The following is a 27,312-nucleotide window of genomic DNA, read 5'->3' on the forward strand; positions in this document are numbered from 1 at the left end:
TGTTTCTGTGTGAAGCAGTGGTTGTTTTCTCTCTAGGTTTTTTGTGGTGTCTTGAGTTAAGCCTGCCAAATTGAGTCTTTCTGTAGTTTCTTTTTCTCTGTGCCCTCTTTGTTCGTTCCCTGTAGAAAGGTCAGTACCACTTGCTTACCGCTTTGTGACTTGAGTGTTGTGTGGGATAATGAAGTGAAGACCTTGGAAGTTTGTTGCTAAGTATTTTCTGCTTATAGAGTGAGGAGCCACATCTTAGATAATGGAAAGCACAGCAGAGACGGTTCTTTGAAGAGTCGTCCCTTTTTGTCAGGTTAGTTGTTCTCCCCGTCGGGAGTTGGGTGCCTCAGTGCCTTTCTTATACAGTGGTCCCGGGTCAAGAAAAGTTGATGAGAAGAAGGGAATTTTGCCATTTGCAAGAGCGTGAATGGACTTGGAGGGTACTTTGCTAAGTGAAGTAAGTCAGGGAAAGACAAATTCTGTGTGATCTCACTTATATGTGGTATCTTATAAAAAGAAAGCAAGCTAGTGAATATAGTAAAAAAGAAGCAGAGAACAAATTAGTTGCTATCAGTGAAGGGAGGGGCAAGATAGGGGTAGAGGCTTAAGAGGAACAAACTATTATGTACAAAATAAGGTACAGGGATATCTTGTACAGTACAATATACTTAACATCCTATGATAACTATAGATGGAGTGTAAACTTAAAAATTAGGAATCACTGTATTGTCCACCTGTGTCTTGTATAATATTGTACATCACCTATACTTCAATTTAAAAAAGGTTTCCAAAAAAAGGAGGAGGGTTGAGTTATTGATTTGATGCCAGAGTACTCTTCTGAAGGCCACACCTTCCCCACTTCTATTTTTAAAATAAAGGTCTTGGTCACTTGGTTGCTATCCATACATATTGTGATAAACTGTAATGGGGTAATGGACTTCCTCCATGCTGTGTTTGAAGTAAGCCACCAGTAATAAATATGTGTGCAAGGACTAAATGTCCTTTTTGCACGAAGTTTCTAATTTAAGAGTGGGATGAAGTCACTTGGCCCTGAGTGTGATGGTCAATCAGATGCAGCTTTGCGGGAACCTGCCGTGCTTGTCCCCACCCTCACCCCAGTTACGGGACAGTCATGTTGAAAGTTATTTTGAATCCCACAACATTTTCACATGATACATGTCAGTTCTTAAGTGGGAGAAGTGGTGACACAAGTGAAAATCAGAGTTCGGCTTTGGGAATAAGTAATCTCAGGGCATCTTATTGGCCCCATTTACCCAGCTTCTGAGTGGTGGGTTTTCACTCATGATTGACAGTCATTGTAGGCTTCGTGGGATTTAAAGTTTTAATGGTTCATGATTATTGTGTGATTGGGTAATTCATTTTCTCCTAATGTATTTGGATTTTTAGGACTCTGTGTAGGAAATCATTGAAGAAGTTTAATTATGTTTACTTCCATAAAATACTTAACTAAAAATGTTATTTTACTAAACCTGCTCTGTATATGTGAAATTTTTTCAATGCAGAGAACTCTGGGTATTCTGTTTTTTGTTTTTAAATAGGAGCTTAAGGAAGTTTTAGACAATTTGATGTTTGTAGAGAGCTACTGTGCTAGAGTACTGGTAAATAGCTGTCATTCCAACTCTGTTTCTTAGAAGTGGAAATTTGTAATTAGTGTATATGTGGATGTTTGCTTTAAGGGCCAACTCAAGATTATACAAGAAAAAACTCATTAGAAGAACTGAAAAAAATTAGGACAACTGAGATACTATCAGTGTCTTTTGATTCATAAATGAGAGTAATGAAATGCTTTGAAATGATGCTTTTATAAAAATGTTTTAATAATTACTTGACCTTTGCATATTAAATAATGCCAACATGCTTAGAAATGCTTTACTAAGGTGTTTTTTGCTTAAAACACTTGATTTGAATGAATAAGGATTTGAGTGGTTTGATTAATTCCTAGTGTAAGAGATTAATAAGAATTTCAGTTTTTCAAAAATGTTGATTTGGTGCTTACATTAAAAATTCTTGAAGTATTGTACATCCTAGTGCCCAGTTGAATCTTTGATTTGAAATTTGCAGTGTTGCTATGGGCAGGAGGGAGGTGTATGGTAGAGATGATTATGGCTACTAACACTTGATGTTCACAGAGGTCATTTATATAGTGTCCCCAGGGCAGTATGAATCAGAGACTGACTGCCCAGAAAGCATACTGTGTGGGAGTCCAGGGACCTCTGGAGGGTCATCTGAAGAGTAAGAAAAACATCATGATAAAGACACTCCCCGTATTAGTTCTTTTTCTTGGGATTTGTCTTTTTGTTTGTTTTCAGAGACATTTAAAAATAATAAGTAGTTAATGGAGCATATTAAAATCTTGGACTATAAAAGCTGTTAGGGATTCTTTTCTTCTTGAAAGGAATTATGTGTAATAGGACTCCCTAAAAATGATTTAAAGTGAAAAGTTTGCTTACCTGTAATTTCTAAGCAGTTTTAAGAACTGAGATTTGCTTAAGTATTTGGATTTTATGGGGTTTTTTAGTTCGTTAAAAACTACATGGAATTGGATTGGTTACATTTTTGGAAATGTTATATACTCCCTAGAGTATTCGAAAAAGGAACATGTTCAAACTATTACCTGAGCTATCTTTGTGATACTTACCAGGACTGTGCTGGCTTTCAGAAGTTGCTCCCTAATCTTTCATTGGTTTTAAATGTTTCTTGCGGCGGGGGGGGGGGGAAGAAAGACATATGTATGATATGCACCAAACTGGTTTGGCTCCTAAAAGACCTAATGTCTTTCTTGAACTTTATGCTCCAGCCTGTTCATTATACTCACCCTGTGGGCATTGTGAGCAAACTCAAGCTTGTTTGAAGGGTGTTCTCTTTTTTGCTGGTGTTAAGCCTCTGTCTTCAGCTTTACAAAATGAAACTAGGACTTTGAGAAAATGGTAGGATCTCTCTTGAGGCCCCCCACTCCCCCATACCTTGAACATTTACTTATGAAGTATGTGTCTTATGCCTCTAACACCTGTCCTTAGAAAACTCTTCTGAAAGCTCAGTTGGTCCGCTTGTGGTTCATTTTATAGTTGTGTTTATCTGACACCGTTGCATTTTTGTTTCTATTATAAGCAAAGCATGCCACTGTCACTGCGCTTTGACACTGTGTCACATCTTAACTTGGTTATTTCGAGGGGCACACACCATACTGCCTTACGACAGGCCCACACGAAAGCGTGGAGCCAGAGGGTCATACGTTTGTTCACACTGGAGTGAGAAACAGCTTTCATGGATGCACGAAGCTTAACTTGAGCGGTAGAACAGATTCTCTGAGATTTTGGAGACCATCTGCTAAAGGATTTGTGCAGAAACCCGCTGTGTGCTGCGTGCCCCTAATAACCAGGGTCTGAGGGGACATCAGGCATGTTAACTGAAGACTGTTTTCTCTTTTAGGTCCACAACTCCCAGGCCTGTTGCAGATCTCCAACTCCTGCTTTGTGTGACCCCCCAGCATGCTCTCTGCCGGTGGCATCACAGCCACCACAGCATCTTTCTGAAGCCGGGCGAGGGCCTGTAGGGGTAAGGAGAATCCCGTTTTTAAAAGCTATCAATATTTTATATCCCACAGGGTATAAAATAGGATCATTGCCTCCCTCCCCAGAGCCCCTTTAAAAATGTGCTGTATTGTCTGTGTTTTTAAAGGAGTAACAAGTACATGCACAGAGGAAGCAAATACGGGACTTGCCTTACCCCTCTAGGACAGTTCCAGACACTGGGGGGTGGTGGTGTAGGGCACTCTGGCACCAGCAGAGAGCACGCTGGGCTGCTGCAAGGAGCAGGAGCTGGCAATCAGCAGCGAGTATGGATGTTGGCAACTGAAATGGGGGAAAAAGGGGTAAGTGGGTCCACGTATGGAGTGTGCCATTCCCCAGGATCCCTGGGACTTGTGGCCCATGGCACTGAACTGTGTGGGGTGCTGCCCTCCTGGGGGATGTTTGGTAGAGTGTTGTGCAGAGGTAGCTGGGCTTTTCTGCAATGCCAGATATAGAATCAGTGTGTGACAGGCTTGGGTTGGCGTGTAGAGGTGGTTCTCTCAGCTGTGCCCCTGAAATCCTCTGTTCCTTGGTGGTGATGCGGGGCCTGCTATGAGGCAGAGCAGGATGAAATGTCTTTAGCGCTGTATCCCTTGGAGCACAGGGCCTGGTGTTAGTGGTCCACAAGGGTTATTTTCATGTCTTATCGTCTTTGAGAGCTGTGTGTACACATCTGTGTTCGTTTTCCTTCCTTAATGAGGATTTAATGCTAAAGTTTTCTGAAAGACTGGTGTTTCTTGTTCTGATTGACTGCTGTTAATCACTAAAGAAGTTTGAGACCCGTCTTTCTCCTGTTTTATGATCTCACCAGGGGGCTTATACTCATGCTCAATTAGAAAATAACAAGAGAATAGTCACCACACGTACTCACACGATTCAGGATACTGGCACTATGTAATGACTCATTCAGTTTCCCTGTAGAATATTATTACCTTGAGACTCAGAGAAGAGAGCACTCCAAATGGGCTGTAGCAGCACATGGGAAAGCTTTGGGAAGGAAGGTAGGTATTGAGGAGCAGGGTGTGTTTCTGATACACTGCTAACATGGGGTGGGGAGAGTGGAGGAGCCCTGCACGTGTGCATGCCAGCCTGTCCCTATAAGCAGCCAGCCTGTCCCTATAAGCAGCATAGGCATTGGGCCTGGTGAAGCGAGAGTTGTGAGAAGACTGCAGAACATCAAAGAAGAGCACAGGTTAGTGGGTCCTGGGAAGCAGACATGGGGATGTGAAATGGGGCCGGATTGTAGCAGGTTAGAAAAGGCAAGATTTTATATGCTGGGCCAAAGAGAGTCTTTGCAGGCTTTTTCATTCCAGGCAAGCTGATCACTGCTTAAGAAGATTCATTGGGTAGCAGTGTGGAGAGGGGAAAACACTGTGAAAGTTCCAATTAGGAGGCTAGGGCTGTCATCCTTGCATGAAATGAAGAGGACCAAGACAATGGAGATGGGGTATAAATAATTGTAATAAAATCAGGAATAATTGTCACAACAACATTTTCATGTTTAGATAGTTGCTACTGTAATTTATCAAGAATTAGACCAGAGAAAAGGTTCACATTATGGAAGCCTTGAAATTCCTGATATATAATAGTCAATCACAATGGAAGATAAAACCCAGTGTAGTGGATAAAAATCTAATTTTAATCCCTGGAGAGATATTGGCATCTTAACGAACAAATTAGCAGTCCCTTCTTGCCTATTTCAGAAGCTCCAGCCTTTACCAATTACCATCTTGTTTGTTTATGTGTGTGTGTGTATGAAATGGTTTTTATCTTTTAGACCAATACTATATCTCTAATCAGTGTGGATGTCATTGTTAGACTGTTTCATTTATTGCAATACTAACTAGGATTTGCTGAATGGATTTAAGGTTTTGCCCATAATAACATTGATTTTTGGTAAACTTTTTTTATTAGCATTAGTGATGCCTAGTATTAATTTATTTAATTTTTTAGCAGTAAAAATATTATGTCCACCAGGAATTTAATTAAGTCCATGATCGGTGGTACACTCAGATACCATCCTGTGGAAGCTGGAGAAGATTCTGTAGTAAGATGACAGATCTTTTTTCAGTCAAGACAACATTGTGTAAAGCTAACGTATTGATTGTTCTTTAACAACGCTTCATGCTGCCAAAGTCATTTGAGCTGGATCTGAATCGGATCCAGTTGGCAAAGCTCCCCTCCATGTGTGGAGCTCTCATAAATTCTGCAGGCCCACAGATCTGATACACTGTAATGAGAGAGCTGCTGGGAGAAAAAATTGATTACAGGGCTGCAGACAATATCATTAACGTTTCCTGCCATGATACACCAGATGTCTTCTCTAATAGACTGTTTTTGTTAATTTAGTTTTTATAGGATAGCATTGATTGCATCATAATTTAACTTTTCTTTGCATATTCAGGTATCTGTGATCTCTGATGGCATCAACTCATATAAGGTTTAATTTTTATTAATTTTTATCTGTTCATTTTAAAAGCATCTGTGTCAGAAAGGCAACATTTTTACTCATTCCTGAGAATCGGTTAGCTTGGATGCCTTCTAGCAAAAAGTACTGATTTACTGGTAGTGGGTAGGGAGGGAGGTGAGAAGTCAAAGGAAGCATTGTCCAGATCCTCCCCAGACTGGGCAGATTTATCTGGACCCCTAGCTGCTCCCCATATCGGGGTTTAATTTGCGTGACAAAGGCTCTGTCCAGAGCAGAGAGGGGCAGCCATTTAAAGGGGACTTGAATGCATGCTCATGTCCACTGTGGTAGGTGTGGCTCTGCAGGCTGGAGTGCTTGTCAGGCATACCTGTCCTCTCCTCACTGGAAGTTCAGTGCTCCCTATTGGGATATTTAGTTACTTAGGATTTTTATTCTTTACTCTTACCTTTTTGTGCATTTACGACCTCTGTGGAGTAGCTAACAGATATTGTTACAAATATGACCATGTTTTGATAGTGGGTCGAGCTATTTTATGTCATTAAAAAAATATTCACAGCAGTTTTGTTCACAATAGAAAAATACTGGAAGCAGCCTAAATGTTCTTTGATGGGTGAATGATCAAACCAAGTCATTATTATTTTTTTAGCTACTAGTTTTGTTTTTGGCACATTATCCTTCAGAGAACAGATTTTTGTCTTGATGAGTTCCTGTGTAACATGGACACGTTAACTAACCATCTGACCCTTAGTTTTCTCACTCATAAATGGGTATGCTACTACCACTGATCGCAAAGGGCTGTTGCAAAGGTGATTGAAATAATTCATTAAATTGCTTTGCATGATGTCAAGCATATGATAAGCATTCATTAAGCAGTATCTCTTATTACGTAGAGTTTTATTGTACAAATTCAGGTTTAAATAATTGATTGGTTTTTTGGATATTCTTAATCTAAAGTCTTTAGGTCCCTAGATGGTTTTGTTGAGTTTAAGAGGGTCTGTGAACTTCCTGAAATTGCTTGCAAAGTCTTACACACACATGTATTTTCCTGGAGAGAGTTTATATTTTTCAACTATGAATGATAATCAGTAGATTCCTAAAATTTAAAAATTAAGTTTAAAAACTGCTATTCTCTAAAGTCTCTTGAGGTATGGGTCACTTGAAACCTCAAATTAGGAAAGTAACCTTTAAAATGACATAAAAATTGAAAATTTTTCTTTAATTGAGGCTGTTTTCCAAATAAAGACTATAATTAAAACCCCAAAAGACAAACAAACAACCCGCAAACCAGCTAACTGTTTGCTAAGGAGGCGAGCTAACATGGGGCAGTCACTGTGTGCCGAGGCACTGCTGCTCTGTTTATGTGGCTTTCCCCATATGGTCTCCACAACAGGCGCTTCACATACTTGCGATTTGGGGTACCATCTAATAATTAAAAGTAAATATTTATCATAAAATGCTGTTTTAAAAGTAAAGCCAGTGGAGGAGATGCAAGAGTCACAAGTTCCGTCCCTGAGTTGGGAAGATTCCCTGGAGTAGGAAATGGCAACCCACTCCAGTCTTCTTGCCTGGGAATTTCCATGGACAGAGGAGCCTGTGGTGCTGCGGTCCTTGAGGTCACCAAAGACTCAGACACGACTGAGGGCCTGAGCACACAATTGCATTTCTTAGCTGCTTGATGCTTATGAAGAGTTGTCGTCTGGTTGCTTGTTTTGCCCTCTAGGAGGTTTTAAGGATATCCTGCTTTTGCAGAGTTTAATGTAGTTTCTCCATTTGCCTTCAAGTGGCTCAGAGGTTAAAGCATCTGCCTGCAATGCGGGAGACTTGGGTTCGATCCCTGGGTGGGGAGGGTCCTCTGGAGAAGCAAATGGCAACCCACTCCAGTACTCTTGCCTGGAAAATCCCATGGACGGAGGAGCCTGGTGGGCTATAGTCCACAGGGTCGCAAAGACTCAGACACGACTGAGAGACTTCACTTTCACTTTCACTTTCATGCCCCAAATAAGCCTTTCATGTTTGACTGTGGTAAAAGTGTTAAAACCAGATTTTCGGAAAAAATGCCAGTACAGATGCTATATTAATTTTGGGATTAGTCCATCTACCCTGAATGAAAGATGATTACTAGCTGTCAGATTTTAATGTAACAAGTTTAAAAAATTCTGAAAACACCCAGTTGACCAGCGTTAGTGAGCACATACCCACCTCCAGGTGAATTCCTCTCCTTTGAAGCTGTTATTTCCACGCCCTGCTCTTCCTTAGAAGCTGCAGGACAGCTACTTTGTTCTTAAGGCTATCTTCCATATACTCATCTGCTCCTTTTATACAAAAGAGGCCTCAAGCCACAGTTTCAGAACATATATTTGAATAGCCTCAGAATTTAAAACACTTCCACTGTTTAAGCAGTCTTTGCTACCGTAGATTTGTATGAAATGTAATGGATACTTTTAAGTTTTATTGAGCTCTCCCTTCTTTCAGGGATAATGCATCACCCTTGGTTACTTACAGGCACTGTGAGACCCTTTCACTTCTTTTAAGGGCTATTTTATGCCGTTTGAAAAACGTATAAGCAAATATGTGGTGTGCCCGGGCTTTACAAGTTCTCCGGAAGCAGTTTTACTGCGAGACGTTTCAGGACGTGGAGGTAAAGCGTGCAGTTTGTCTAGCTTACCTTTGTTTGTAGTGTTATCCCTCATTTTAGGAGAACATAGTATTTTTAGTGACAGCGTTTCAAATAAATGTCAGGGTCTTCAGCTTTTCTAAGTGCCTGGTGTGAGGATTAAGTAACTCACCTAAGGTTAATCAGTCCTTTCCAGAATCTGAAAATTGTTATGCCTAACTCCTCTGGGTTAGCATTTTCTGTTTTTATCTTTGATCTCCTGTTGTACTGTTAGATCGAATGGCAGATGCTTACCATTTTTTCCTTTTTTTATTCCTTGTAAATAGACTTTATTTTTCAGAGCAGTTTTAGGATCACAGCAAAATTTGAGTGGGAGGTACAGAGATTTTCCATATACCTCCTACCCAATATGTGAATGCATGCATGTGTGCTAAGTCACTTCAGTCGTGTTCAACTCTTTGCAACCCCATGGACTGTAGCTGCCAGGCTCCTCTGTCCGTGGGATTCTCCAGGCAAGAATACTGGAGTAGGTTGCCATGCCCTCCTCCAGAGGATCCTCTTGACCTAGGGATCAGACCTGCATCTCTGTGTCTGCTCTGTTGGCAGGCAGGTTCTTTACCGCTCGTGCCACCTGGCAAGACCCATACATGAATAACCTCCCCCATTAGCAGTACTCCCACCAGAGTGGCACATGTGTTACAGTCAGTGAGTCTCCACATCATTATCATCCAAAGCGCACAGTTAGCTTTAGGTTCACTTTTAGTGTGTCGTGCATTCTTTGAGTTTGGACAGATTTCCAATGCCGTGTATCCACTGTCACAGCTACACACAGAGTAGTTTTACTCCCCTGACAGCCCTCTGTGCTTCGCCTCTTCAGCTCTCCCTTTCCTCCTAACCCCTGGCAACCACTGATCTCTATGCTCTCTCCTTAGTTTTGCCTTTTCCAGAATGTCATATGGTTGGAATCATGCAGGATGTAGCCTTTTCATGTTTGCTCCTTTCATTTAGAAGTATACACTCAAGATTCCTTCATGTAAAGACATGAAAAGTCATGCATAACAGTTTCTTTTTCACAATAAACAAAATTCCATTGTTTGGATGGACCACAGTTTATTTATCCTTTCATCTACTGAAAAAGATGACATCCTTCTTCCAAGTTTTAGCAGTTATGAATAAAGCTGCTCTAGCAGCAGGGTATTGTGTGGACATAAATTTTCAACTCCTTCGGGAGCCTAATTGCAGGATTGTATGGCAAGAGTGTGTTCGATTTTCTGAGAAACAACCACACTGTTTTTCAAAGTAGCCATATGAGTCTGCATTCCTAGCAGCAATGAATGTAGGGTTCCTGTTGCTCCACATCCTCAGCAACATTTGGTGATATTGATCTGGATTTTGGCCATTCCGTTAGGTGTGTTAGTGGTATCTCACTGTTGTTTAAGTTGGCATTTTCTTGATGACATACAGTGTGGAGTATCTTTTGTTAGGCTGTCTGGTCTGTTTTGAAATCATGCTGTTTATTTTTTATTGTTGAATGTTCAGAGTTCTTTGTGTTTCCCAGGTGGCGCTACTGGTGAAGAACCCTTCTGCCAGTGCAGGAGACAGAAGATACTTGGGTTTGATCCTTGGGTCAGGAAGATCCCCTGGAGGAGGGCATCACAGCCCACTCCAGTATTCTTGCCTGGAGGATCCCATGGGCAGAGGAGCCTGGTGGGCTACAGTCCATGGGGTCACAAAGAGTTTGACACAACTGAAGTGACTTAACACGCATGCAGGAGTTCTTTGTGTATTCTGGATAACAGTTCTGAGACGTGTCTTTTGTAGTCTGTGGCTTGTATTTTTCTTGTCTTGACAGTGTCTTTTAGAGAGCAGAGTTTTTTTTTTTTTAATCTATCAGTTCTTTCCTTCATGGGTTGTGCCTTTACTGTTGAATCTAGGAAGTGATCTTCTAACCCAAGGTCATCTAAATTTAGTTCTTTGTTTTCTTCTTCTAGGATTTTATAGTTTGCATTTCACATTTAGGTTTGTTACCCATTTTGAGTTGATTTTTGTGTCTAGGTTATTATTTTTTGGGCACATGTATGTCCAGTTGTTTAGCACCATTTGTTGAAAAAAATTTTCTTTTCTCTATTGCATTGCTTTTGCACCTTTGTTAAACATCAGTTGACTATATTTATGTAGATCTGTTTCTGGGATTGCTAATCTATTACATTGCTCTAAATTGAGAGTAAAATGCAGACATCTTGACTGTTTACTCCTAAAGACTTAGGTGTGTATTCTTTTTGTAAGAACGAGGACATTCGTTTATATAGCGACTGTATTGTTATCAAAATCAGAAAATCTGACAGCAATACAATACTGAGTGAATCTATAGACAGTCACATTTTGCTGTGCATCCCAATAATGCCCTCTACAGCAATTTGCTTTTCTGGCCTAATATCCAGACCAGCATTACAAATCTATTAAACGTGTCTCTGTAGTCTCCTTTAATCTGAAACAGTTCCTTAGTCTTTCTTTGCCTTTCATGACATTGACATGTTTTTAAAGAGTCCAGCTCAGTTTTCCATAGTTCCTTGCTTCCTAGTTATTAGATTTCGGTTATGCGTTAATTTTGGCAGAGCTGTCTATATTGTGCTCTGAGTCCCTTACATCAGAGGACAGATGATGCTACTCTGTCACATTGTTGGTAATGGGAACTCTGATCACGTGGGTGAGTTACTAACTTTCCCTTTGTAAATAAGAAGCAATTTACAGGGAGAAACTTTGAGACCTTGTAAATATCCTGTGTGTGTGTGTGCCCGGTTGTTCAGTCCTGTCCAACTTTTGTGGCCCCATGGACTGTAGCCCACCAGGCTCCTCTGTCCTTGGAATTTTCCAGGCAAGAATTTTGGAGCAGGTTGCCAGGGACTTCCCAGGTGGCGCCATGGTAAAGAATTAACCTGCCAATGCAGGAGATGCAAGAGACATGGGTTTGATAATCTGGGTTAGAAAGATTGCATGCATAAATGTCCTGTTTGCCATCAAATTTTCACCCACTAATATTAACATCTCCCCTGGGGTAGGAAATGGCAACCCACTCCAGTATTCTTGCCTTGAAGAGTCCACGGACAGAAGAGCCTGGTGAGCTACCGTCTGTGGGGTTGAAAAGAGTTGGACATGACTGAGCATGCACATGCATGCAGTATTAGCACCTATTTTAGTTTTTGCCCAAATCATTGTGGTGATTATGGAATGGACACTTACTCTCTTTCCCCTCAAACTCTGTCATTGAAAAATACATCAGAATTTACCTATCATTAACTCAGACATGGGATTTTTGAGTGAAGTGAAAGAAAGAAAAGGAGAGAGTAAGGAAGTGGGAAGGGAGAGGAGGAAGCCCTCAGAACATTTGAGCCCTTAGGGTCTTTCCATTTTTAGCAATACAAGGACTTTATGAATTTTCATTATTTTTGTAGAAAGAGGAAAAACCTGTGATGGTATTTTGTTCCAGTTTTTTACATTCCAGAAGAGAGGAAAGCTGCTTAGAAGTAATATATCATGGCCGTGATTTTATATATATATATAGTGTGTGTTGAAATAATGGTGTTGGTTTGATTCATGTTGGCAGCATTTACTAATGATCAAATTACTTTCTCTCTCTGCACCTTGGTTTCCTCACTTGTAAAGCCAGAATATTACTTCAGTAGTTCTGGAGCGAGGCCCAGGAATGCACAGTTTTTCCAGGCACTCCCCAGGATATTGTGATGGGCAGCCAGCTTTAGCACATGGAAATCTGCCCCCAGTGACTGCTGTGGACGCACAGCTGATGGTGTCCTGTGTAGGATGCAGAACTTCTGGTGCAGTTCCAGGAGCCCTTAGTGTTTCTTAAACTTCAGTGTTTTATGCTCTTAAAATTTTGTTTTTGTGGTTCTCCCATATTACTTAATTTCCTACCTCCCCCAGCACACAAATTATATCCCTAAAACAACATTAAAGGACAATTTATAAATAAATTCAAACCAAAGTTAGAAAACCAATGAATTTCTAACTGCCAATATTAATTTGATAGAAGTAGTTTGATGGTATTATTATTTGATGGTATTTTGCTGAAATGGAACAGCCACTTGTGACATAAATTTGTTACTGATTGCTTGTTGCCCAGATTATTGGGGGCTAGGGGATGGTGTATGACATTTAGATTACTGGGTTCCTTGTGGTGACTCAATTTTTCTCTTGTGAAAAACCTGTTTAAGTCTTAAAGTGTAGCTGCCATGTTGTGACTTTGCCCTTACCTGGCACCACTGTGGCATGTTAGGTTTATTTTATTGACATACTTAGCTTGTGATAGTTATACTAGTACTGCTTAGGTTTTTTGGGAGGGAAGGTTGTTTGTATTCGATACTTTACTTTTTTCCCTTTAATTTTTAGATAATTTTAGATATACAAATAAGTATCATTAATATTAATAGTAAAATTAGCACATACAACCTTTACCTAGATTTATCTATGAATAGTATACCTCTATTTTTTAGAATTAATTTTTATTGGTGTATTAGTTACTTTACAATGTTGTATAGTTTCTACTGTACAGCAAAGTGACAACTGTATGTATACATATATTTCGTCTTTTTTGGATTTCCTTCCCATTTGAGTCACCACAGAGCACTGAGTAGAGTTCCCGGTGCTCTACAGAAATTTCTTATTAGTTATCTATTTTATGCACAAGTGTATATTTGCCAGTTCAATTCATAAGTGTATATTTGCCCAGTCTCCCAATTCAACCCACTCCCCAGTGGAACTACTTAGTTTTTAATTGTATGTAAACATTCAGAGTCAAAATCATGTTAAAAAGTTTAAGGTACACATTGAAATGAAAGTGAATTAGCCCTGTCCTGCTTCCAGCTTCCCCTCTCTTGCTCCTCTCTGAGAGTCAGTCAGGTAGTGTCCCTGACACCATGTGGGGCTTCTCTGTGTGTCCAGTGTCCCCAAGGGATCTATGGGAAACTGGCTCTGGGACCCGCCTCAGACGCCAGCATATTGGACACTCAGATCCCATCATCAGCCCTTTGTATCCACGATTCCACAGCCTTAGACATGGAGGACTGACTGTATGTCTTTTGATCAAGTCCTGCATATGCATGGATCCACACAGTTCAGTACAGTTCATACCCTTGTTGTTCAAGGGTCAACTGCATAATCAGTTGTTTTGGCACTCAGTCAAGGGGCCGTCGGCAATTCCCTGGCAGTCCAGTGGTTAGGACTTCCGCTGTGGAGAACACGGTTCAGTCCCTGGTCAGCAAACTAGGATGCCACAAGCTGAGCAGTGTGGCGGCTGCCCACTTTGGCCTCCAACCCCCTCAATCAAAGGGTTGTGTTGCACTCATCTTTTTGTTTACAGTGCTCAGAGAAGTTCTTGGCTCCAGGAAGCTTCTTAACCATTGAATTAATACTTTGCTTCGTTTATAAGATAGGACAAAAACACATTAGGCTTCCTTATTGGCTCTGATGGTGAAAAAGTCTGCCTGCCATTACTAAGATGTGGGCTTGATCCCTGGGTTGGGGAAGTTCCCCTGAAGGAGGAAATGGCAACTCCTCCAGTAATCTTGCCTGAGAAATCCCATGGGCAGAAGAGCCTGGCGAACTTCAGTTCGTGGGGTCGCAAAGAGCTGGACACGACTGAGCGACTAAGCATACATATTACTATTATATTTTATCAGATAAATAGAGACATAAAAAGGAATATATTAAATGTGACTGAATGGGAACATTGATATGAAAGTGTAGCATTTAATACACTCAAGAGACTGGCACTAGGCAGGGAAACATCGTTTACATGCTTGTGTTTTTTAGAAGCAAGTGACTTTTGGGGATCTTTCTGCTTTGTTTGCCGCTTCCCCTAAAAAAAGAGAGAGTTGTGGGACCAGGAGAGTATTCCTGGGTATAGTTTTAGTGGTTAGATATCAGTATACAGCTCGAGTTTAACTTCTTTCCTCACCTGCTCTAGTTCTCATGGGCATTGCATATAGCACACACCTTTACACAGGTGTGTATCAGGTTTTCAGCTAACATAGGATGAGGCTGTTCTATTGTGTTTTTATTTGGTGTCTGATCTATGATGCTGGCTTTGGCTTTTTGAATCTTCATTAGAGGAGAGCTTCCCTTATAGCTCAGCTGGTAAAGAATCCGCCTGCAATGCGGGAAACCTGGGTTTGATACCTGGGTTGGGAAGATCCCCTGGAGAATGGAAAGGATACCCACTCCAGTATTCTGGCCTGGAGAATTCCAGGGACTATACAGTCCATGGGGTCACAAAGAGTCAGACATGACTGAGCAACTTTCACACTTTGACTACTGTGATCTTACAACAGAAAAGGGATTCATTGCTGCAGAGAGGGAGGCGTTGTTGTTTTTGGGTTGCTGTAGGCTGAAGTCCATGGGGTCGCTAAGAGTCGGGCACGACTGAGCGACTTCACTTTCACTTGTCTCTTTCATGCATTGGAGAAGGAAATGGCAACCCACTCTGGTATTCTTGCCTGGAGAATCCCAGGGACAGGGGAGCCTGGTGGGCTGCCGTCTACGGGATCTCACAGAGTCAGACACAACTGAAGCGACTTAACAGCAGCAGCCCTTGGTTCTAGCCTCTTGACACCGCTGCCCTTCCTTGAGACCCTAATGGAATGGAGCCTGCTGCTGCTGCACTGCCCCAGGGCCTTGTAACAATTTACAGTTTGGATGGAAAGCAGAACGACCTAAAAAGGCAGCTGTAAAATGCCTTGGGGTCCCCTAATGGAAGATGTGTGTGGTGACCTTGGATGGCTGCAGCCCTTAGGATCACAGTGCCTTGATCCAGAGAATCCTGGAGAGGTGCTTTGGTATCATATCCACTCTGGCTCCCAGGCTTACACCCAGAGTGGAAGGTAGGGCTCGCTATCCATAGCAACACAGTTAAAGCTGAGGGGTGTTAGGGGAGCCCTGCGATATATTATAACTGGAATGTGGGACATTCTCTCTGAGATAAGAACAGTTGGATTTGTACTTCAATAGGAAATTGCAGGCTTGTTTTCAGTCTAAATTTTGTTTTGGTTTTGAATATTTTCCTGGCACATAAAGATGCAGGAATACCCTTAAATGTAGCATTACCACTAAATTTATTATTTGGTTAAATTTTCCTGGAAGTTTAGGGACTTTATGTCCTTCTGTGTTGGAATGGGGACATAGGGGTTGATACCTATACCACTTCCTTCTGGTTTTTCCTTCTGTTAGTAGCATCTTGGATGTATTAAAATGTCTACAGACATCCAGACATCAGTACACTAACCATGATGATTGAATATCAGTCTCTTCTTAAGAGATTTAGCAGATTTGTTCCCAAGATCAGAATTCACAAAGATACCTGATGCACTGTTAAAATTATTTTAAAGAGAAACAGTTGGCAGATGATGATAGTTATGCTTAATCTGTAAACTTGAAATGCTGCTATGTGTCCTGTGGGTTAAGTGGGGAAGACACATCCATGAGACTAGGAATTCTCTAGAAATGGATGAGGAGTAACAGAAAATACAGGGGTGACAGTTTAAGGATTGCATCACAGAAAAGGGACTGTGATTAAATTCCCTGACGTCATCCCTGAGCTGAATGGCTAAAGATAACACTCTCTCCTTCTGTTTGTTAAAGACAAGAATCAATACTCACTCCTTGATGGGCTAAATTCTTAAAAAATAGCCCTTCCGATAATTTTTCATTATCTGGGATTTGCCTCTGCTGGTGATCTGCTGGCGACATAGGGGTATTTATTTGCTAGGCATTTTGTGTGAAAATTATTCCATTGGTGGTGGAGCCCTTTGGATAATTCCCTTCCACTTTACAGTGCTCTTGAATAGATTTGTGATTTGCTTCTGCCTAAGTGGTTTTGTGTCTTTTGGAGTTATTAAACAAAGTGGTGGGGATATATTCACATGTATTCAAAACCTTGTTTGTTCTGTTTTCTCTTCTGTAGCTGTGGGCAGGTGGTTCCCGGATTGTTTCAGTGATAACCTTAGCAAACGGCAAATGCCTCTAGCTTGTTAGGTCAGCCTGACACATTGATTAATGTATGCTGAATTTTGTATTCTTCCCTTATGAAGAAAATTATTATATAAGAAATTGACTTTTTAGAGGTAGTTTACTGAGCCATCAGGGAAGCCTTTTCAATGAGAAGGGGGATATTAATTATTAGGTGGCTGACAACCAACCAACCATCTGAAAACAAAGTGGTGGAAAAGAATGCAGCCCCATACTGTGAGCTTCAGGGAGAGAAAAAAGAAACTAGCCCTGGTTAGTGCTGGCAGTGTCCCTGGTCCCAGGATAATGCAAAGGCCAGGGCATGAGGCAGAGCACTCATGGGTGGCCCTTTGCCATATCCAGCAGACTGGGTTGCTGATGCAGCTTCGTCCTGTGGATGCACAAGAGGAGTGACTGTTCCATTGAACTCGTGTGTAGGGTTGGAACCTGGGTGAAGTTCGTTGCCTTCTGCCCTTCTGCAGTCTGTCTGAGAGGAGATAAGACTCTGCTTCAGTTTCTCAAAATTGGTGGTTTTGAAAAACCAAAGTATATTTTGGTTTTATATATTTTTATTTAATATTTATATTAAATATATTTATATTCTCTTGGTGGAGACAGAACCGTTTATAAAGATTTTTTATTCAGTCTCAGAGCCTGGTTAGCCGGATGAAGCCATGTTGAGAGAGGTTAGTCCTTGTTGCAGAACTGTGAGCTAAGGCAAAGGAACACTTGTAACAGTCACAACTCTATGTCCCTGGAAAAACAGGTCAGATTAGAGAATCCCTTTATCTGTGTGGAAGGGAGAGGGTTGAGAGGCGAGGGAAGCTAATGAGGAAAGTCTGGAAAGAGAGAGAGCATGAAAGTACATGACTGGCCTCAGTGACAGGATGGGGAGTGGCTCCTGTGCATGGCACCTGGCCTCAGGGGGCGCACGGCTGCCCTGGAGAGGCTCCTCTGCAGGAAAGCTCATGGGTCCAGTGGATGCAGGCTGCCTCCTGGGGGTCAACTCTCCCTCCTGGCCATGACGGCCCAGCCCCCCAGCTCCCCAGGTGTCTGTGCTGCAGGGCAGGGCAGGGGTGCCTTCCAGGTGCCACCTGTCATGCTGCCGGCAACCGCTCTCCTGCTGGTGGTTAATTATTTTCTCTTCTGTGCCGTCTCTTCTCCTGCCATCATCTTGTATTGTGCTGCTTTTTTGTGTCATTGATTTTCTGTTTCCTGGACGAGGTGCACAGCTCTAGCTTCTGTCCAGTCGGTTCTGGTTGAGGGAGTAAGTACAGGGCATGGGTGGTAGTCTGTCCAGGAGCCTAAGAGATGGGGGGCTAGGCTGATTCTCTGTCCACTGGCCGACCCTAGTGAGGAAGCCTGCAGAGTACACCCTGTGTCCTGTCATCTCGAGAACACAGGTTAGGTTTTCAGCTCGCTTTATGAAGCTGTCTTGAGTGCAGTTGAAATTCTTCTGAGCATGTTGCTTTCTCCGGAAGAAAGAAAGACATTGCTCTTTTATGCTTGGGGAGAAAGGCCAAAGTGCTGAGACCCAGACAATTTCTGGTCTTATTTCTTGGTTGGATGAAAAGTTGCCTTTCTGCTTTTCTTGAGGAAATGTCATTATCCTAACAGTGATTGGTGAACACAAGGCAGTTAGTTGAGCAGAGGAATGGGTTCTTTTGGAAGATGGACTAGAAAACCATCAGCAGGATGGGTCATTTAAAAAAAAAAGGATTGATCATTTAAAAAAAAAAATCCACTGAAGTGTTTGTTTACAAAATTACAGTGTAACTCCTTTGCTTTGCAGACCCGGTTGTTGTCCTGGTCATGTTGGCTGACTGTGTGCTGTAAAATATAACTGACTGAGAAGTGGTGTGCTGCCGGCCTTAGTGCTCTCCTCTGACAGTAACCTTGTAACAGTGAGATTTCAGGCAAAATGCCTTTGTATCTAAATCTTTTAGTCATGGAATTTTAGCACGCTGGTTTTTATTCTACCCAGTTTTTTAGTTCTGTGCATTTTTTCTGCCCATTGGCTTATTGTTTGGGTTATCATCTTAGGTATCTAGTTTAACAAGAAGCAACATGAATGTCTTTGAAAATTCAAATGCCTGTTTAAAAATGAGCAACGGTGGAAATTAAATGGTTACGAGCTTGGTATTTTAGCTCCTCATGGAAGCAGTGAGAGGTGAAACTTGGTTAGTTTTCCCTTTCCAGTGGTGCATGCCCTGGACATCTGTTGAGTTTAATAATGCCTTTGACCTTTGGGGTCCTGAACTTGAAATTTCTCCTAGGTCTTTGGGGGAGGGGGTTGGTGCTAAAGTACTGTCACATACTCTGTCATCATTGTTTCCATAGATACATCATTCCAAGTGAAAAATCTCGGAGGCTTGTTAATTCATTAGAGAAATTTGTTTTCTTATTCAAATTGGGTTTTCTCTGCAAGGGAGATAAACTATAGTGTGGCTCGCTAGCTTTCTAAGGCACAGGCTGGTTTGTGTCTGGGATACTGGCTGGAGACATTTTGTGCTTGGGTCAGCTCTTTTTCTGGGCAAATTTTACATCGCACAAACTAAAACTACATATTTATACACACAGGTGTTTATGAAAAAGAGGCTCAGTTCCCAGAGAAGTGCATCATCTTATTTTGTGTTACTGCTTAGGCAGCTGACTAGTAACATTATTACTTACTGACAGGTGCTTTTTGCTCCCAGGGATGGCAAGCCTTCTCAGTAAAATGCTAGATAAGAAATGTTTTTGGTTTTCTCTTCTGTGTGGCCTCTGCTCATACTGGTCACAGACCGTCTGTGACAGTGTTGCTGTGTTTCAGTAAAGCTTTGTTTACAGAAATAGGTGGGCTGGATAATCGGCTGTGCGCCTGTTGTTTGCTGACCCCTGTTGTTGTTTAGTCACTCAGTGGTGTCCGACTGTTTTTGACCCCCATGGGCCATAGCCCACTAGACTCCTCTGTCCATGGTATTTCCCAGGCAAGAATACTGGAGTGGGTTACCATTTCCTTCTCTGGGGATCTTACCTACCCAGGGATCAACCTCATTGGCAGGTGGATGCTTTAATCCTGAGCCACCAAAGTATTTTCTCTGTGGCCTCAGGACTATGTAAGGGGCGTGTGGTTTGCTGAGTTAGTGGGCAATTCCTTTTTTCTTTCCTCTGTTATTTTGAACTGGTGAATATGTTATTTATTTAATTTCTCTCTATAACTTCCTCCCCCTATCCCCATCCTGACCCTAATGATTTTTGTAGAGTACACTAATAGGTATTCCTAGCAAGAACTCATTCTCACTAATGATCCTGGAGGATTTTTGCAGTATATTTACATACAAGGAACAATTAAACATTTTTTTCAGCTTGTTTCTTCTTTGGTAATTAGCTTATATCTGTAGAGAAATTTTGAAAGGTAAATGTACATAATAAAAGAAGTTGAAGTTCATGTCCTAATTTTTCTTGTGTGTCTTTTTTGGTTAATTTTTTAAATTAAAAGATACTGTAGCAAAATATTAGGACAGCAGAAAAACCTTTCTATCCCTACTTAATAAAAAATAGGACTTCTGTTTGATTTAGTATTTAACAGATAAATATTGATATGGGCAAATACTTTAATATTTGTTGCTAATGAAACAAAACATTTGAAAGCCACATAGACAAAGGAAATTTACCCAAATAAAATGTAGTCCACAGTCACAGATGACATGTCTGATCCTAGCCATTAGCTTTTCAATATGCTTTTGCTCACAAGGCATCCTGGGAAGTGAGTGGGGATGGTTATGTGCCAATCTTTCTTCACCATTGAAGAACAGCTGGAAACTCATCTGATTGACAGTGGTTTTTGCAAGTCTGGTTTATATTAAAGGACAGTATTGTTATTATCATAAGTATGGAAACTGTTTTTAAGAAACATTATTAATTATTGACAGATTCTGTTCATATCCAGATAGAATATTAGGGTTTCAAATTTTATTTGAGACTAGGGTTTGAAGATTTATGTCATAGCCTAAACAAATGTGCTGTGTATTATTTGTTCTTAGTTGCTACAGTGCTGGCTTTGTTGTTGTTCAGTCACCAAGTTGTGTCCAACTCTTTGTGACCCCACGGACTGCAACATGCCAGGCTAAATTATTGTAAAATTGTCTGTGACTTCTGCACGTGCCCTGCTCCCCCATATCTCCTTTTCATATACACTTTGTTATAGATGAATTGGTACACTCTCACCACAGCCATTAAATCTGTCTTCACTAGTTGACTGTAGTGTTTTTGCTGTATCTTACTACCCAGTGTCATACATACTTTATGTAATTTGTTGTGAATACACATTCCTGCTCATTTCTTTTGCTTGTGGTTATGACTAAGTGTTAATAATTTCACTTTGCTGAGAGGTAGATTGCTCTTACAGAAAGAGTAACCAGCTGGCTTCTGTTTTCAACTCTGCTATCAGTGCTTCATGGGTGTGTTATTTTAGGCAAGCTGTTTAATATTTTAGAACATAAGTTTCCATCTGTCTGTCAAATTGAGGTAATAACTTTGTCTTGCTTACTTCACAGTCGGGTTATTCTCTTGTGAGAACAGGAGGTAACATAGCACTCTGGAAGCTTTGTGGTAGTCTACAAATGTAGGAGAATCTGTCGACTGGCTGTATGTAATGAAAACCCAGATCATAGCAGTAAAAAGCCTGTATTCTTCTGTGAAACCAGGTCCTGGATGTGCGTGCAGGGTTGAGAGTGGCCGCGATCGCCACTGGCTAGTTCCCACTGTCTGCACTGTTGTCCTCGGTGTGTGGTTTCCATTCTCAAGGTTTCCTGGCGGTCGCAGGTGGCCATTGCAGCTACTGCGGTCAGATCCATGTTCTCTGTCAGTGTGACTCAAATCATAGGCCACGGACTGAAGTGTTTGTTACTAGTCCACCATGTATTAAGTGCAGAAAGTAACCATTCAGAAACTTTAGAGCCATTTCACATCGCCACACCATTTTATTTGTGTTTTATCAAAGTGTCACCCTGCAGTGGGTTGGGAGAAACGTTCTCCACTCTGGCCAGGCACCGAGAGAGGAGGGCCCATCAGAGCTGATCTAGTGCCACTGCCTGATGACTTCAGTTTGTGCAGGTCTTCAAGGGGGGCAGTTACTGGTTCTGACTGTGCTCCAGTAACAACAGGAGTTCTGTTAGTAAGCAAAACAGGAAGAGTGGAGGCTGAGTTAGGCAAGTCTGAAACTGTAGCACCATTCAACACAGTATCACATCCACAGATGCACTCAGTTCCCGAGTAGCAGTGACCCCAGATGTCATTTCTGGGGATTAGGAGAACTAATGCCTATCTCAGATGGGAAAACATATCAAGGATGCCAAAAGCAGAGTACAGTGACATAACAGATTATATAGTGATCAACTGTAGAAAAGAACACTTGCAACAGATTTTAAATTTACTTATATTTTCATAACTTAGAACTAAATTTGTGAACTTAATTATGTGTAGTTACAGTTTATCTTAAACCAACATGAATTATCTTCTTGCAAATATGATTGTTTGATTCTCCTAGGATAAGATACAGAAGTAGGACTCTTTACAAAGATGACTTTTTAAAGGTATCTTTTCGTTGGTTTGGAATTGGCGTGATCCTCTTTCATATGTTGTAGTGCATACCAGTGTGTGTGTGTGTATGTATATATGCAGATGCAGACAAGAAGTTGTAGGGGGGTTTATTTGTTTTTAATTTTAAAAGTTTAAAAAATTACTTGGCCATGCTGCGTGGCATGTAGGATCTTAGTTCCCCAACCAGGGATTAAACCTGTGCCCCCTGCAGTAGAAGCATGGAGTCCTAACCACTGGACCACCAGAAAAGTCCAAGTAGGGAAGGCTTTAAAAGTCAATTAGGGCTTCCCTGATAGCTCAGTTGGTAAAGAATCCGCTTGCAATGCAGGAGACCCTGGTTCGATTCTTTGGGCGGGAAGATCCGCTCGAGAAGGGATAGGCTACCCACTCCAGTATTCTGGCCTGGAGAGTTGGACATGACTGAGTGACTGTCACTTTCACTTTATTAGAATGAAGTGGCTTGTTATTTAGTTTAATTTTGTTTGTGTTTTCCAACTTTAATTTCATTGTCCTCTTTCATTGAGAAGAGGAAGTATGGAAAATGTCTTCACTATGAATGTGATGCTTCATGTTGGCATTGCAGTATTTCTTCCTTTTATAAAAGTCTGTGTTTCCTTCCAGTGAATTAAGTCCTCTTATTGTGTAGCATTTGCTACTAAGCACATTTCCAGGAAGGGATTTAAAAAAGAATGATAGCTGCATCTTTAAGAGAAAATCAGAGTTCTTACCTGCAGTTGTTTGTGAGAGGTGCGAGGCATAAGTGAATGTCTTTAAAGTAGCTAAAAAGCTGTGTGTTTGCCATGGTTTGTGTGCATTGCTGAGAAGGTGCCACATGATGGAACCCCTGCTATTGGTCTTAGGAGGACGTGTCCTAATGAATCCATGGATTTGGGATTGGCTTTTACAGATAGGTGTGGTAGAAGGGAGAAGACCGTGGGTTCAAGGCAGAGAAAGTTTCCACTGATGGGTTGTTGGCTTAGAGCGCTTCTCGTCAGGTAGGTACTTTTCAGTCACAGCAGCTGGATTTGAACATGGCAAGATGATGGACGAGGTCCCTTCATTGACTGGTAGAAACAGTTTTGCATCAAAAACTGGTGATTGTGCTTGGCTTTTCATCCAAAGGGGTTACTTGGGATTTTTGTTTGTCCTTTAATCAGTGAAGATAGTGCTAATGGTGGATTTGCTGTTACTGTTAGCGAGGAAGCTTGCCTTGGTCACAGACAGTCAATGGCTGCTGGGAAGGTCAGGGCTTCTCTTGCTTTCAGACCATCTGTTGTTTTGACCATTCTGTTTGAAGCATATGTACCTTTTCCTCTTGTTTTATCCCAGTAAAGCCTCTTCACACCACCAAGTTATTCACAGAGAAGAACTTGCCTTAACTGCCATCACAGGTGTCTTGATCTTTGCTTTCTTGCCGCCCTGAGGAAGTGGGGACAAGACATGGTGGCTCTGATGGCAGCGTCGCAGGGCGCTCTTGCAGCCCTCTCTTCAGCTCTCCGTGGGAAGAGGTCTGCTGGCTTCCTCCTTTGTAGAGAACAAACATTTGGGAAGCTCCACTCAAGCCCTCACATCTGAGATAGCTGAATGACTTGCTGTTGCTCCGGACACTGACAGAACAATACCGTTGAGTCTGGGTGGTTTGGAGAGTAATTGGTTGGCAACTCTTTCTACTCAGCAGTTCTTCCACTGTTCCAGAAAAAGAAACTGCTGGAGTCTTCTGGGTGAGCATGTGGTTGGTGGGAGGGAGGCAGGGAGTGTGAGTCAGCCCGGCTGAGGAGGCTGCAGGAGCGGAAGTCAAGGAACCTTAGAGGCTGACTCAGTTAAGGGGAGCAAATGCAATTTGAGGACTAGACTTTCCAGACCAGCAAATTGACAGTGTGTTTACCCTGTTGCCTGAAATCATTGCCTTCATCTCTCCTTCCAAGTGTGAACTCATTAAGATGGGAAGAGCTGCAGCTTTCACTTTGGAAAGCTTAAAGGCATGGTTATATGTCTTTTGCAGCAGCATCAGAATTCCAGCTCTACTGGCATGGGCTTTGAGTGAGTGACCTGCAGGCTGCATCATAGTTCACTTTCCCCTAGTCCTCAGGACTCCTCTGGCCTTCTGCTTCATTCTGTACAGAATCATGACACTTGTTTCCTGAGTTCATTTACTTCCCTGAATGATATTAAGCTTCGTGAGGGAACCAGCTGTGTTTTAAACATGGCTGATATTCTCTATGGTCCCTAGTGCTGTTCAGTGTAGATTGTAAGCTGTTTCCTGATCTGATGGGTTTATTCTCTGTCTCTGAGTGACTGGCTCCTCACCCTGCAGGTCTCAGCTCAAGTGTAGTCTACTCCAGACAGTTTTCCTGATTACCCCATTCATGGCTTCATCCTTTCCCCTACTTAGTCATTCTCTAAGATGTTGCCCAGTCTGCTTATCTTTATGACACTGATCATCACCTGAAATTATCTTGTTGGTTTACAGGCAGACCTTGGTGATATTGTAGGGTTCCCCCTCAATCAGATCACTGCAGTAAAGCAAATGTCACAATACAGCGAGTCACACCAATTTTTTGGTTTCCTAGTGCGTATAAAAGTTATGTCTAGTGTATACGATTGTCTTTTAAGGGTTCAATAGCATTATATCTTAAAAAGTACATTCTTTAATTAAAAAATACCTTATTGTTAAAAAGTGCTAACCATTTGCTGAGCCTTCAGCGAGTCACAGATCACCATGACAAATATAATAATAATGAAAATGTCTGAAATATTGTGAGAATTACCAAAATGTGAACAGAGATGTGAACTGAGCAAATGATGTTGGAAAAATGGCACCAATAGACTTGCTTGATGCAGGTTTACCATGGCCTTCAATTTGTAAAAGCAAAATGCAATTATCTGCCAGGTACAGCAAAGAGAAGTACAATGAAATAAGGTATGACTAGTTTTTTTTACTGCCTATTACCAATAGAACAGTAGAATTTTTTCAGTAGTTGGCTTGGTTTCCCTTTCTCAGAAAACAAAAGCTCTTTGAGGACAAAACCCTCAATTTTCTTATTTTGTGACTGTTGCAGGACCTAGCACACTCTAGTTAGACATTCAATACAGAGTCGCTGAATGGATATGAGTGAATGAATGAAAATGTTAGTGAATATTTACAATTCAGCATGCTCTGTTTGATTTTAACCTGGACCCATGGTTTCTTAAGCTATGTTCTGAGATGGTGCATTTGGTTGTCGGCAGGGAGGATGGTCAAAGGAAGACTCTGTAAGAAGCTCAGGCCTGCTTCTACTACAAGGGTGATTTGGATTTTACTTTTTAAAATTTCTGTTTGGAAAAGATAATTAAAAGGCCCCTCTCTACTGTCTGTCGTCTGTGCCTCCTGAGCCCTGCTTTAATGGGGTCACGTATCACACCTCATATGCCAGCTGTGGGCTCCAAGCCAGAGTCATGTGAAACAGAGCATGGGCCCTCTGAGGGACTGGACAGGGCAGCTGCCCTTAGAGGGGGTAGGAAGGGTGGGTCTGGGGACTTCTCTAGCCAAGATACCTTACTGGGACTTTTGATGCAATTTAAAAGAGGCAGACATGTTTCTGAAAAAGAGAAGTACTGGAATATGTCAGATTTGCTGGTTGGATAATCTTTTTTTTTTTTTTTTTTTACTCCCTCAAGTTAAATGAGGATTTTTACTGACTTATTTTAAATTACCCCATGTGTTAATTTCTCTTTTTAAATGTTTCTGGAATTTCCTTGGTGGTCCAGTGGTTAATAACCTCTTAACCAATGGAGTGGACAAGATTTTGATCCCTGGTCAGGGAAGATTCCACATGTCTTGGGGCAACTAAGCCTATGAACCACGACCGCTGAGCCCTAGCACCTAGCTGGTGCTCTGCAACAGTGAGAAGCCCACGGCACTGCAACTGGAGAACAGTTCCTGCTCGCTGCAGCTAGGGAAAGCCCTTGCACAGCAGTGAAGACCCCGTGCAGCCAAGAATAATTAATTAATTTAAATAAATGTTTCTACTCCAGGGGATCTTCCCGACCTACGGATCAAACCCACAAGTCTTGTGTCTCCCGCATTGGCAGGCAGCTTCTTTATCACTGTGCTACCTGAGAAGCCCACAGTTCAGTCAACATTCATTAAATGATTACTGTGTGTATAATAAGTCCATTGTGTAGGAGGAAAGAGTTGTGGAGTGGGCAGCTCCAAGGGATTGGAGGAAGGAGGGAGATGCTTGCCTGTTTTGTTTATTGCTACAGCCTGGCGTGCTGCAGTCCATGGGGCTGCAAAGAGTCGGACACGACTGAGCGACTGAACAACAACAGCCCTAGGGCTGTACAGTGTGCACATAGTGGGAGCTTAATAAATTTTTGTTGAATGTAAAATTATGAATCAGGTGTGGCCTCTGTGCTCATTTGATTCGAAATGAGCCAGAGGGATCACCACATACTTGCAGAGAATGGGGACTTGGGAGTGTTAGAGTACGTCCCATGGGCAGGGGTTGGCAAGGGTACCCTCAAAGTGTAGCTTTTGAGTCAAACTTCAAAGACTTTGAAGGATTTAGATGGGAAAACAGAAAAGCTTTTTAGGCACAAGATAGAAGCAGAGTATTTTTATTGAATATTGGAGTCTAGCTAGTTTTGGTGAAGGGAGTGGTCAGAGATAGAGCTGGAAAGATACGCCTGTCTCTGAAAGTATTGCTGAGAAACTGGATTTGTGGCTGGCAAACCATGAAAGTGTTAGTCGCTCAGTCGTGTCTGACACTTTGGGACCTCATGGACTGTACCCTGCCAGGCTCCTCTGTCCATGGAATTCTCCAGGCAAGAATACTAGAGTGGGCTGCCATTCCCTTCTCCAGGGGATCTTCCCAACCCAGGGCTTGAACCCTGGTCTCTTACATTGCAGGCGGATTCTTTACTATCTGAGCCACCAGAGAAGCCTGGGGAACCATGGATTTTTTTTTTCTTTTCTTTTTTTAACCAGTTGAGTACACGATCAAAATTATGCTTTAAGAAAATTAGATTAGCGGTAGGAAGAACTCATTGGGAAGACAGGGTGACAGGACAGCCAAGATTTCCTGCTCACTGACTAGCTGCTGGGTGTGTGA

General features: G+C 41.8%; 1 protein-coding gene across 2 annotated transcripts in view; it reads left to right on the forward strand.

Moving 5' to 3' along the window:
* RERE (arginine-glutamic acid dipeptide repeats) overlaps positions 1–27,312 on the forward strand; it is a 416,860-nt gene that overhangs the window by 190,167 nt on the left and 199,381 nt on the right. For both annotated transcript variants that reach the window (XM_052653908.1, XM_052653909.1), the window contains exon 4: positions 3,439–3,564. In XM_052653908.1, coding sequence (XP_052509868.1) covers positions 3,439–3,564 — 126 coding nt within the window. The remainder of the gene's footprint in view (positions 1–3,438; positions 3,565–27,312) is intronic.

The sequence above is a fragment of the Budorcas taxicolor genome, chromosome 16, assembly GCF_023091745.1.
Source record: "Budorcas taxicolor isolate Tak-1 chromosome 16, Takin1.1, whole genome shotgun sequence".
NCBI classification, from domain to species: domain Eukaryota; kingdom Metazoa; phylum Chordata; class Mammalia; order Artiodactyla; family Bovidae; genus Budorcas; species Budorcas taxicolor.